At 40.4% G+C, this 12,976-nt stretch overlaps 1 protein-coding gene and 1 long non-coding RNA gene across 2 annotated transcripts; one reads left to right on the top strand and one right to left on the bottom strand.

Moving 5' to 3' along the window:
• On the bottom strand, positions 1 to 2,927 carry LOC146695425 (uncharacterized). The gene is made up of 3 exons (XR_014923583.1): positions 2,767 to 2,927; positions 264 to 461; positions 1 to 160 (listed from the first exon to the last, which is right to left on the bottom strand). It is a non-coding gene; the product is annotated as an uncharacterized LOC146695425 (long non-coding RNA).
• znf503 (zinc finger protein 503) lies at positions 2,185 to 6,010 on the top strand. The gene is made up of 2 exons (XM_085477553.1): positions 2,185 to 2,839; positions 3,203 to 6,010. Exons 1-2 carry the CDS (start codon positions 2,585 to 2,587, stop codon positions 4,631 to 4,633), a joined length of 1,686 nt encoding a protein of 561 aa, XP_085333679.1. The 5' UTR covers positions 2,185 to 2,584; the 3' UTR covers positions 4,634 to 6,010.
• Positions 6,011 to 12,976: the final 6,966 nt, after the last annotated feature.

The raw sequence follows: 12,976 nt of genomic DNA, 5'->3' as shown, positions 1-12,976 counted from the left end.
TGTAACTAATTAAAAAAATATGGGACTCGAAAAAAATGTTTTTTTTATTTTGCATTTTTATTTTTCTCAAAAAAAAAAAAAAATACAATTCAGTAAAAATAAATAAAATATTTTGCAGCCTTGACTGTCCACTCCAGGTTTTCTTGCTCTCCGTGTTGACCTGTCAAGCAGATTACCACAGAAAGAGATTAATGGCAGAGGCGGGTTGCAATAATAATCGTTTTGTTTGATGTGACAACTTTGATAGGCGTTGATTTACTTACAAACTGATAGGCTTTTAATTGAGCGCCTCCATCCCGATTTAGATGAAAGGAAAACCACATTGAAAAGCTGCCCGATTGCCCCGCAGCCTCAATACTGATTAGCCATCTCAGCGGTGAATAGTTCAAGGCATTTTAAACTTCTTTTCTCAACGGCCTGACAGACCATTTCTCTTCTTTTCTTTCTCCCGGTCCGCGTTTCTGCCCGTTAAAGAAAATAAATCATTTCCATTGTATGTAAATAAAATCGAGCTGACATCAATATAAACTGTCTGGATTTCTTTCTCTCTTTTTTTTCAGTCGTCTTTGTTGTTCTTGTTGCAGATGACAGTGTGCCCGAGGCAGATGACAGGTTTTAACAACACAATGGCAGATGCGTTTAGCCCCCCCTCCCTAAAATAATGGACATGGTTCTGTTTTGAGAGACCGCAGTGTGTGACCGGGTTGTTACACATTTGAATTATTATTAAATCTTGTAAATAGTTATACTGCGTCCATGCTATCCAGGAAAGAATAGAGGCTATACATATAGATAGATAATGGGAATATGAATTCTACATCCCTGCACTGTTTATTTAACTTTCCGTTTTGTGTGTGTAATTTTTTTTTAAACCCAGGATTTTCTGTCCATTTGTTTACTTCGTGCATTTTCGATAGAGCACGTGTTTTTTTTCTTTCTTCCCCCCCTACGGCTCTTTCTTTGCTCCGTGATCCACCGATTATAGCAAAAAGCCGTTTAACACTTTTAAAAACCAAAAGCTTCTCCTTGGAAATCAAGAGCTGAACTGCAACTTATTAAAGTTTCATCGTGTATACCACCACCGATAAGTTTTACGAAGAACTCCAAAAGTTGCCGATTTTATTTAATAAGTGGCTGATATGGAGTGAAATCAACGGCTTTGACTCTGATACCCTCCCACGTCAACGCGGGCTTGTTGGCTACCGTCGATGCATCTTAAAAATTAAACCTTGACACGAGAATCAATTTATTTCCTCTGAAATCTTGGGTGTCTCTTGCAGAATGTCTCCCTGTCTCTCCCTTTCTCCCCCCCCCCCCCCTTGTTCTTTTCCCGCAGTCGCACTGGCATGTAATCAGCCACAATAGCTGACATAAATCAAGCAGTGGATTGACAGCCTCTGACAAATAACTGATTGATTGCGGTGGAGCAGAATTGACACTTGACGGAGGGGTGGAGATAGAAATAGAAGGGCGGTGTATATTATACTGAAAACATGTGACATTCACATCCCTCCATCACTACATTGGTCTATTCCTGTCAACGCTTGTCTGTTTAGGGAATTCGAGCTGAAGTGGTTGGTTTTATGGTTACCGGTGGAAAGCAGTCCCAGTGGCGGACGGTCGTAAAATGCGCGAACTTTGTGCGTCTCTCAGGTTGCGAACAGTCGGAGGAAAACGAACAAAAACACTTGTTAATGTAACGACAGAATCAGATGTGATAATGATTTTATGATGGACACTTTAAAAGCTTTTAATGAAGAAGAAAAAGGTTAGAAATATATGAAAGTGCTCATGGAAACCAGTGAAGAATCATCCCTTCTGAAATCTAGATTAAAATCAATGTGTAGTGAACATTAAGTAAATAATTTAAATATCCACTGAAAACAGGACGAATAAACTGAGTCCCATTTATCCCCTCGCCCCTGAACAAAACTTGAATATATCAAATATTAGATCAGATAAATGGATGATCCAGAGTAGAGCGACTATGTTTCATGATTGTTAAACATAATAAGTGTATGGATCGTTCTTTTATGGTGTTATTTACTCTTCTGCACGCTGTTGTGTCCTTATCGCCACTATTTGTTTCTCTAACTTGTAAGCGTTCACATTAACCAATATATTTAACGCTATCTCCTCCCCCGAGCTGTCAAAATAGAGGCGCTTACAAAGAGGAGAACGTCACATCCCCTTGACCCTCCAATCACCTCAGGGTCCCATTTGATTGGAAGGCGGCAAAGGCTTTAATCTCGGACTAATTCAGCTGCTTTTGAAGTGAAAATTTCTACCAGTTCGTACTTCGGGAGTACAGAGCGAGGACCTGCACACAGACGCACACACAGGCGCAGCGCTCATGGTGCAAGACGCAGACACGGATCTGCGATAACCTCGCACCGTCTCCTTCCAGCTGCCGCGCCTTTTGCTCCGTTACTACCAGGATTACCGATTATTGAAGCGTTTTCCGATTCTTTTTCTCACCCCACCCCACGGCAGAGAGGCTCGGTGCTTTTTTTTCCTCTCCACCCAAATCTTTCTTAATGAATCTGTGGAAAGCAGCGTCACTACATTTCTTGACAATTGGGACATGATCACATCGCCCTCGGCGTCTGCCTTAAAAAATAGTGATATTTGTGTAGCGTGGGAAAGCAGCAGTTCTCGGAATAGAGGCTCAGCGAACGTCAACAAGCCTTTTCTCCACTCCGCACCTCCGTCTGATCCACTACGGCAAGCGAACCGTCTTCCCATTAAGGTCTTGAAAATGCTTACCGCACGGTCGGGACACATTTTGCACCCGGAGTATCTGCAGCCTTTGCCTTCGACCCCTGTCAGTCCTATAGAGGTAAGCGTGGATTGAATTTGTTTTTAGGGAATGCTGTTTCGTGTGAAAACGTCCTGGGAGTCTGTTCCTCTTATTCTCTGAAATCGCCTGTCCTGTTCCAAGCGTGGCTCCAGCGTTTAAAGCGGTTATTTATATATAGATATGTACGTAACACATATATGTGTTTGGTTTATTTTTTGGATTATTTTTTTGTGTAGTTTTGTTCAAGAAAGACCTCTAAATAAATAATTACACCTATATATTCGCTTTAAAACACCAAGGAATATCCCGATTAAACGTTCGCCCCCGGGACTGTACTCAAAACAAAGCTGCAGATATGCGTATTAATAGTATTTATCAATCTTTTTATTTTCTTCTTTGCAGCTAGATGCCAAGAAAAGTCCGCTGGCTCTGCTGGCGCAGACCTGCTCTCAGATCGGCAAACCGGACCCGCCACCCTCCTCCAAATTATCCTCCGTAACCTCAAATGGATCTAGTGAGAAGGAATCTAAATCGGGCCCTTTGAAACTGAGTGACATTGGTGTGGATGACAAATCTAGCTTCAAACCTTATTCTAAGCCTTCAGATAAGAAGGACTCGTCTTCGGGCGTTTCAGGCGGAGAGAAGTCTGGTTTCCGAGTGCCGAGCGCCACCTGCCAGCCGTTTACACCGCGGACAGGCAGCCCCAGCTCCAGCACTTCAGCCTCCCCTATGCCATCGGACGGGAAATGTGGGGAAAGGGATGAAAAGAAAGAGTCTGATTGTAATAAAAATGGCTCTACGGACGGCTCTGGCACCACTAGCCACAGCAGGATAAGCGTGAGTTGTGGTGGAATTAACGTGGAGGTGAACCAACACCAGGAGACGACGCCTGGCAGTAAAACCACCTCCTCTTCGGAGTCCTCATCTGTTACTTCTGTATCCTCCGCATCCGTTCTCGGGTCAGGACTTGTGGCGCCGGTTTCTCCTTACAAACCGGGACAGACAGTTTTTCCTTTGCCTCCTGCTGGTATGACATACCCAGGTAGCTTGGCTGGGGCCTATGCTGGCTATCCTCAGCACTTCCTGCCCCACGGAGGGAGCTTGGTAAACGCACAGCTGGCCAGTTCACTGGGCTGCAGTAAGGCTGGATCCAGCCCCTTGGCTGGGGCTTCTCCACCGTCCATCATGTCAGCCAGCCTGTGCAGAGACCCTTACTGCCTCAGTTACCACTGTGCCAGTCATTTAGCAGGCGCGGCCACCGCTTCCTGCACGCACGACTCTGCAGCTGCAGCTGCCGCGAACGCCCTCAAGTCCAGCTACCCACTAATGTACCCGTCACACCCCATACACGGCGTTCATTCCTCAGCGCCATCATTTAGCGGACACCCCCTGTACCCATACGGTTTCATGCTTCCCAACGACCCTCTCCCCCACGTTTGTAATTGGGTGTCGGCAAATGGACCGTGCGACAAGCGTTTCTCCACCTCGGAAGAGCTCCTGAATCACCTGAGGACACACACTGCTTTTACTGGGGCTGAAAAGTTGATATCCGGTTATCCCGGGTCGTCTTCGCTGGCCAGTGCTGCAGCAGCAGCCATGGCCTGCCATATGCACATGCCACCGTCAGGACCCCCCGGGAGTCCCGGGACTTTGGCTTTAAGGAGCCCGCATCATGCGTTAGGACTCAGCAGCCGCTATCATCCGTACTCCAAAAGCCCCCTGCCAACCCCCGGTGCCCCTGTTCCTGTCCCCGCAGCCACCGGCCCTTACTACTCCCCCTATGCACTGTACGGCCAGAGACTCACCACAGCATCAGCGCTTGGATATCAGTGAGAAGAAGAAGAAAATAAAAGACTGAAAAGTTTATAGTACTAAGAATGCAAATATAAAGACTTTTATATTAAGTGCGCTAAACTTAAGGGCGGGATCCGTGGACTTCAACTGTATTTATTTATATGTCGGCTTAAAAGCAGGCGGTAATATCTGCAAATGGAAAAAAAAATATTTGAGCAACTCAAAAAGTGCATTATGTTGAAGCTGAACTAGTTAAAGTGAAACACACACATACACACATATGTTAGAATACTAATTAAAGTAGGGGTCTTCATTTCGATGTTAATTTGGAATTGCTATGATTGTATTTGTTCTTATTTAATGTCTCATTGAGAAGCAGAAAAAAAAATTTACATGCATGTTTGTTTCTTAAATTTCAGAAATTGTCCACATTTTAAATTGCCGTTATTTTTCAGGTGTTCACCATGGACAGAGAATTGGTATTTTTTTGTATGTATTCTGGAAAAAAAATAAGAAACAATTCTGTTCCATATCTCCGTGTGCCTCATTTTCTGACGAGAGTCAAATTTATTTTACACTGACATTTAAAAAAACAAAACAAAACATTGGGCTCTTAAATTTTTTAAAATTGGGGTTAAGAAAGCCTGATTGGGTAAGCCGACACTGGCCTATATTTTCCGGCTGTCATCGAAACAATTTAATTCGTGCAAAACAACAAATGTTTTCAGTTTTCTCACATGACTCATATAATCTTTCTTTTTTTCTTTCTTCATTATAAACGAAACTTGGGAGCTTTGAACATCAAATTTTAGATGACTTGAATTAAAGTGGGAGTGTGTGTGAGAGTGTGTGTGTGTGTGTGTATGAGGGAGGGTAGAACCGGCTTTATACAGGAAATCATTCGAGATAAGTTGGGTTGCTTGTGAGTGAATTTTGTCAATACGTTGTTTGACGGGGTGTGACATGTTTTGTGGAGTTCGCTTGCGTAATGTGTGTGAAATACGCCCAAAATGCTCGATAAGGACAGCTGATTTTTCTACGGTTTATAAAAATCAAGAGCATGTGTGTTTTGAAATGCTAAATTAAAATAAATCTATATTAAAACAAAAATCAGTTTTACAACCTTAAAAAGAAAGACGGCAATTGAAGTGAATCGATCGCTGGGTTTCAAATTTAATGCACTATAAATTTTTGCAATCGTTGCCTCTTTAAAAAAAACAATAAAAAGAAATGAAGTTCTAAGCACAGAGGGAGACTCTAAGAAGGTGACATTTAAACGTGGAGCCTATTAACTGGTGTATTTTTGACTGGATGACCATTAGGAGGATATCGTTTATTTTGCGTTTGATAATCTGACCCACCTTGTGCATCTATTGTATACGCCACTATATTTGTAATTAAAAATACTCTGACTTGTGCAAAGTTGTGGGGTCTTCATACAGATGCAAACACTCACAACGCGTGTCTTGGATCTGAGAAGGCCAGGCGCATAAACGAAATATTTAAAAATGTAACATTTCATATAATATATATATATATATATATATATATATATATATATATATATATAATATATAATATATAGGCCTATATATATAGTTCAGGTTTTTTTTTTTCTTTTTGGGCATTAGAGCTTATTCGGTTTATGACGCTCATATATAGATTTACTTGCATAAATCTATATATGATTCACTTGCATTTGAACTTTCATGTGCTATAATTCCTATTTTTGGATAAAAACTTTACGAATCAAAGTCGGTGTGCCGGGGCTATAACTGATTTCACACAGACACGACTGATTAGTTATAGTAAAATGGTTTTTAGCCCAAATTACAAAGAATGGCCTTTACGTGCTGTGTGCTTGCTACCGTTTACTCCCAAGCATGAGCGTTATCTTTCAGCTCCCTTGGACATTCCGTTGACCCAGCTCTGTTACAATTACCACTGTTATTATCAAGAATGCCTCCTCAGCTATGCTGTCCCTTGCCTATCGCGCAGCGGTTTGTCAGACTTCAAAAAAAAAAAAATCTCTTGGTGTATATAAGGCCCACACGCGTCCTAAACTGATGTAATGACGGTGAAAGGGAGCAATTTCCATTTTTACCCACATCATGGTGGCTGTGCTCGGAGGTCCCCGGTGGAAGGCAATTTATCATGTGCCCCTCCCCCTGGCCCTGTCACTAGAGGAACAGGCAGGCACATGTGTGCATGAATTACCAACCCTCCCACCTCCCCAGGACCCCCCCCCCCCCCCCCCCCTTCTCTCTCTAGCTCTCACTGTGGAGATTTGACACAGAGGAAAGAGAACATGGGGGATTAGAGCATGCAGAGTATTAAAGTACATATTCACTTTGTCCATCAAGGCCTAAAAGTGCTTAGGTGTGCGCTGAGCTCTGCAGAACAAAAGGAATCCATGAAATTACAGTACAATAGTAAATTCAGATATGCACTTTACATCAGAAATACTTAAATAAAACATTTCACTAATATTTTACTTATTTGACAGTGATCCAATTAAGCACGTTAATAGTCCCGTGTGGGCCTTGATTCAAAACAAGGGTCAGATTAAACTCTTAATTTAGCCTCTTATACATTAGGTTGGTCAAGAGTGGCTCTAAACTAATGCACAGTAAGGCAGCTGGAATAAAAACGTTTGGGTTATCCTATTGTGGACATTTAAAATAACTAGTAAGTGATTCCTTACTGAGGAAGACACCGGGTTGCATCTTTTCCTCAACTAAAAGACATGCAACCTTGCTGAAGTCGACCTTAGAGCTCTGCTTCTGTGGGGTCAGGTCAACTATATCGATGTTCGCTGTCCAAACTGCAATCTAACAGGAAAACACCCACTCAAAATATTTCCAACATGTAAACAGCATGAAAAACATATAACATGCTATTTTCTAGTTTTAGACCTAAAGCAACCATTTTAGATTGTTGGGACTTTGCATCCTCAGAGAGAGAGGGAGCAACACTGCAGGAAAACCTGGCAGGACATCTGGCAACAGGGGGAGCCCAGGACGTGACTCACACACCTAACCCCATATTCAACCCCACTGAATTACCACCACTAAAGCTGTCATTAGTGGGTGTGTGGAACAATATAAAGACATGCCGTAGTCTGCAGTGGCAAGTCTATAGTTTGGGTAACAGCTGTGTCAATAAGGAGAAGCTGCTATAATGTTCAACCCCATGCCAGACATAAGTCAAAAAGCAATTATTATCTTTTATGTATGTGTGGTCATTTCATCAAGCTGTGATTATAATGTAAAAGCTCTCTGTGATAGGAAGAAAAGGGGCCTATCAATAATGGTTAAGCAGCCATTGCAGATACCTTGCAGTTATGCTTTGCAAGTATAGATTGCTACTTTTCAAATACATTTTGATTATACACCTGCTTCTCAGGTACAGCAAAGGCCTGGTATTTGTTACCAGCTTTCATGTGAATATAGTACTTGACATTACACATACCTATACAGCTCATCTACACCTTAGCACTCTAATTGTAGCTAAAGGTGTCATAAGCTGGAACAGTTGACTGTGGTTATCTCGGGGTGTGATTTATGGATATATGGGCTGTTCAGGTGTCCACGGCTTTGCGATTGTTGTAATGAAGCCATAAACTAAGCAGCATGACACAAAGCAGAGACAGTGGTTATAAACAGATCTACTGTTTTAGGTAAATCTATACTAAATCTGCCTATTATCCAGAAGATTAAAAAAAGGAAAAGAAAAATCAGCATCGTCGTTGGTCACGTGTCATATCCATCAAAGCTAAAGCACCCTTTTCTGACAGATTGATCCTAGAATGCAGTCCCCAACTGAGAGCTATAATAGAGGTAATTTGGTTCTCAAAAATCTGTGCCAAGGCAGACAGGAATCCCTCCCAGCACTTCTAGATGTGGTTACCCTCCTCATTGATTTACAAATGTAAAGTGCTCATCCAGGTGATGTGAGAGAAGTGGCAGTGTTGATCTATCTGTGCCACTCAGATCTCTAACCAGTGAGACACTTTCTTGTGCTTAGACAGCCTAATTGAGGTCATTTCTGTCCGCTCTGGGATCTACAGTGCGCCGGGGTGTTTTAGTGTTCAGATAATTTGCCCATTTTCTGATTCTGACAAAGAATATTTTATGGAAATGCACCCTTATTCCAGGCACCTTAATGGAATATGTTGGAGTAGTATGTGGGCTGATGAGGCTGTTGTGTGCCACTGATAAATGTGAAAAACAGAGAAAATGTCAGGGATGGGCTCAGCTCCAAAGGACTCTTTGCCTTCATTTGAAATTAGCAGTGCCTAAGTACTATGTCTTTAGGGAGTCACAATGCACAACCACAAGGTTGTTCGCATAGTTTGAAACTGCACAGTAAAGCCTTCATATTTTTTTTTGGAGGAACCCAGTCAATTATAAGCGCTATGTTTCTTAGCTGGACTTTAAGACATTTTCTTTCAAAGTTTTAATTTTTTAGTATTTTTTATTTACTTTAATGCTTTGAGGTTTCAGTCTACCACATAATTGTTGCCTTCTTCTTTTCTCCCTTTTTCTATGAGTAAACCCTGATTATTTTAAATGTTAAATTTCGCTTCCATGGGTGTGGCCTGCCAATGACCATGAGTCACATGCTTACTAACGGTATAAATCTAGGTCTGGGTTATTATGGGATAAAGATATAGTTATTAATCAATCCACTCCTGTTTGATGCCTCCTGATAAGGAGTGTACATAACTCATAATAAGCAGCAGATACAATGTAGGGGTTGATGTTTTTATGGAAATCTGTTTCCATAAAAAGTCATGCTGTTTAAGTTAGGCCTACACGGATACTTCTGCTGTATCATCAAAAGCAACATAAAAAGGCTCGCAGCACAAACCCGTAAAACTGGGTGCCACCCATCCTGTAAATGCTTTAAGTGTAATCCACAGATCTGCTGACTTAGCAGTGTAACAAAGTGGTTATACACACATCCATCACTGATACAAATAATCCCAAATAATTCCAGTAGACGTGGGCTGCAAATACTTTCACTGTCATCTCAGTTTGAATATATTTTAAAATAATGACAACCTTAAATAAATGAATAGCAACGCCCTTTACAAATATTATCTTAGTTTTTTTTAACTGAGAGAAATTGTATGAAAAATATAAGTACAAACAATTAACATCAAACTAAATTTATATAATTGCATTAAACATATATTCTTATCACAAATTACAATAAACAAACACTGACTTTTAGAGTTACTCTAAAAGCTGCCATTGTGACAAAAACATTTATAAATATGAATAAAACTGAGAAGTGACTTTGCTTTACTACATTTGCTAATTTTGCATGAATAATTTTTTTTAGCAGCCCTCCCTTAAATAAATACGACTAAAATACAAGCTAGTTTCAGAGAAAATGAAGTTCTGTTTGCTGATATATGTGATGATGCAAGTTAAAGAAACCAACCTGAAAATAGTTTTTTGTAAAATCGACAGCACAATTAAAAATAAAAAAACAACAACCCACCAACACAGCACATGGCTAGATAACCTTTTCACACTGCTGGCTTCGAGAAAGAGTGTGACTTATTTGGCTTTATGACTTGTTCTTTAGTGGAAAATCTTACTCCATAGGTGTCGCTATTGCTTGATCCACCTACACATAAAAGCTACGGGCTGGGTGAAACAAGCTCAAGCACATTCTCAGAGGGATTATCAAAGAAACTAACAAAGTGAAGTGGGCGTAGATTGAGTCAGTTAAAAGAAAGTGTACTCAACCAAATGTTACATTAGAAAACTTCATCACATTGCTGGCAGTGGTCTCCACGGGGTTTGGCAGATGGTGGGGATTGGCTGTCAGTGGTGTGGAGTGGCTGACTTTCCCTCCCCTTTATGTTTTCAACGGTACATGAGTCTGTTAAGTTCCAACAAAGCACTGACTTTTGTTCAGGCATTAAAAGAAATATAAAGAAACTGAACTGAAAGTGATATCTTCAGTGACTGCAGGACAAAACTTACCTTTGTTTTTGTAGACATTTTGACTTGAAATACCAGAAAAAAACCCCAAAACAAAGGAAACTAAATCTGCTCAACAATGCTTCAGTCCCCAGTAGACCCTGACAATGAGGTAGCATACACATAGTCAGGAGTCTTGAAGTACTTCATGTAAATGGAATGCAGTTATTTAAACATTATCCTTGATCTATTAACAGTATTTGATGACAAACAAAGTCAGCTTAAGTTATAGTCGCAGTTTCCTTAAATTACTCTTCCAGACACATTGAGGTAAATTGCTTATTAATTATAGAGCTCAGTGCTATTGGACGACTAGCTTACTTAAATGAGGAGCCCACAGAGATACGGTTAGGTTTTGCTTCCATTGCAGCGTGAAGCTGAATTTCCTGCCTCAGCAGACTTTTTCCAAACAGAAACAGTCACAGAGAACCATATGGTGTCATTAATAGTTTTTTGGTGAGACTCCATTGGACCATTATCCAATTTAAAGAACACAGAGGACCCAGGACTTACTGTGTACAAAACAAGGAAGTGTACACTCCACTAAGATATCCTCCAGAGTTTCATGGTTGGAGCCAAGTGTAAAAAAACAGTAATATATAACACTTCTGTGATTTATGAGAGCTAAATTTATCATGTTGATATAAACAATTCAACTATTACCAGCTTCCACATTACTCCAGCAATTCATTCATGTCAGCAGACCCGACAATCCCCTGCATCGCTCTACACCACCAAGCCCAAACCAGACTGCTTCTCCCCGTGCTTCTGCTCATATGACTTTCAATTGAGACTTCTCCAAGGAAATAAGAGGAAAGGGGGACATTTATCAACTCATCCACATGCAGTAAGTGATGATGCTGCGATGTATCACACATTGATCTGAGGCATTTGGGAGAGCGGAGGGTATTAAGAAGGGAGCGCAGTAGACTAATGGGCCTGACTGGGAGACAAATTGGGCCAGACATACAGCAACACAGCCCCAGGAAATATGGGGGCTTACATCACTTTTATTGCTTTAATGCATTTTAGTGTTAACTGTGAAATTGAACTTCAAATTACCTACCATCCATTTGTTTTCTCTGTGTGTTTTGTTCTTGTTGTCTTCTTCTCTGCAGAAGGTGTAGCAAAAATATTGCAAACGCTGAACTGGCAAGTTTCTCAGTTTTGCTTTCGAAACAGGTTGCTTATTTAAAATAGTTGGCTTTATTAGTGGGTAAAAAGTTAGCGTGTAATGCAATCAAGACAAAAATCTTTTGTATTTCCTTCCAGATAATAGCATTAGGGGAAAAGAGGGCAACAAAGGAAATGGTAGTGTAAACAATATAACTCATGCAAATTTTTAGGTGATTACATTTAGAAAAAATAAACAAGAGAAAGAAAATAGAAATACAAAATAGCTCTAAATCATTTGTGAATTCCATGTTAGGGATTTCATCATGTATTTAGAGGATCAATACTCTTTAAAAATGTGTTAGTCTACAACTTTGTAATGCCCTGTATACGTTTAGTCATGTAGCTGTGGGCAATTAGCACCAACATGACAGATGACAATTCTGTAATAAAACTGCGTGCAAAATGCCTCCATCCTCATGTTTACCCCCCCTCTGCTCCACTGCACAGATTTTTGTTCTTTTTGTTTCAGACTTGATGGCTTCTTCCTTAACTGAGTATGGCCATGCATGAGGCATGCAAAGGCGGGCTATAAGCCCGCCTTTGCATGCTATAAGCCCAGCACTACAAACAGTGAGCCAACAACAAACAAAGAGCAAGAGTTTAGTAAGAACCATGCCAGAGCACAGGGATGAGGTGAATCAGTTCTTGTTCTTGATCGTGACAGCTCAGTCTTATTCCTAGGCTGAAATGAAAATAAAAACTAGACCAGATTTATATATGTTTTAATTAAAACTCTAACTGAAGCAGATTAAAAATAAAAACATTTACAGGAAAAGATGTTATGACAGGTATTTTACGGCACAGTTGTCACATATAAATGCTACTAAAGGCTAGGTAAGCATTAAAACAATAATACATGGGTTTATATGAAATTCCCAGGCTGAAATAAAATTAAAATAAGACAGCATTTTTAAAAAATCATAAAAGTAGCTAAAACTAATCAGCATGTGAAAGGAAAGTCTGGAAAAGTTTCAAACAGTATCTTTGTAGACAAACTTATTGACTTGCTTATTGGCTTATTCTGTTGGTTTGGCCGCAAAGACTTGCAAAGACTGGACTTAAAATAACAAACTTAAACACATATTATATTGTATAAAGCATCTAAATGCACGATGATTGGATTCAGCGCAAGTATGTTATGTGACTGGAAGTTATACTCTTATAACGGTGATATGACAGTCATATGCCTAATGGCTCCCCCTATAGA

This window comes from Copadichromis virginalis, linkage group LG13 (assembly GCF_057382275.1).
Source record: "Copadichromis virginalis isolate Kocher_CV1m ecotype Utaka linkage group LG13, C_Virginalis_male_GT1.1, whole genome shotgun sequence".
Lineage (NCBI taxonomy): Eukaryota > Metazoa > Chordata > Actinopteri > Cichliformes > Cichlidae > Copadichromis > Copadichromis virginalis.
Note: the sequence above shows the minus strand (reverse complement) of the source record. Positions and strands in the feature narration are given on the sequence as shown.

What these genes read in the sequence shown, in the direction of transcription:
- znf503 (XM_085477553.1), top strand. Translation starts at nt 2,585, where the DNA reads ATGATCACATCGCCCTCGGCGTCTGCCTTAAAAAATAGTGATATTTGT. An exon ending in CCCCTGTCAGTCCTATAGAG is followed by an intron (nt 2,840 to 3,202) that starts GTAAGCGTGGAT and finishes TCTTCTTTGCAG; the next exon opens with CTAGATGCCAAGAAAAGTCC.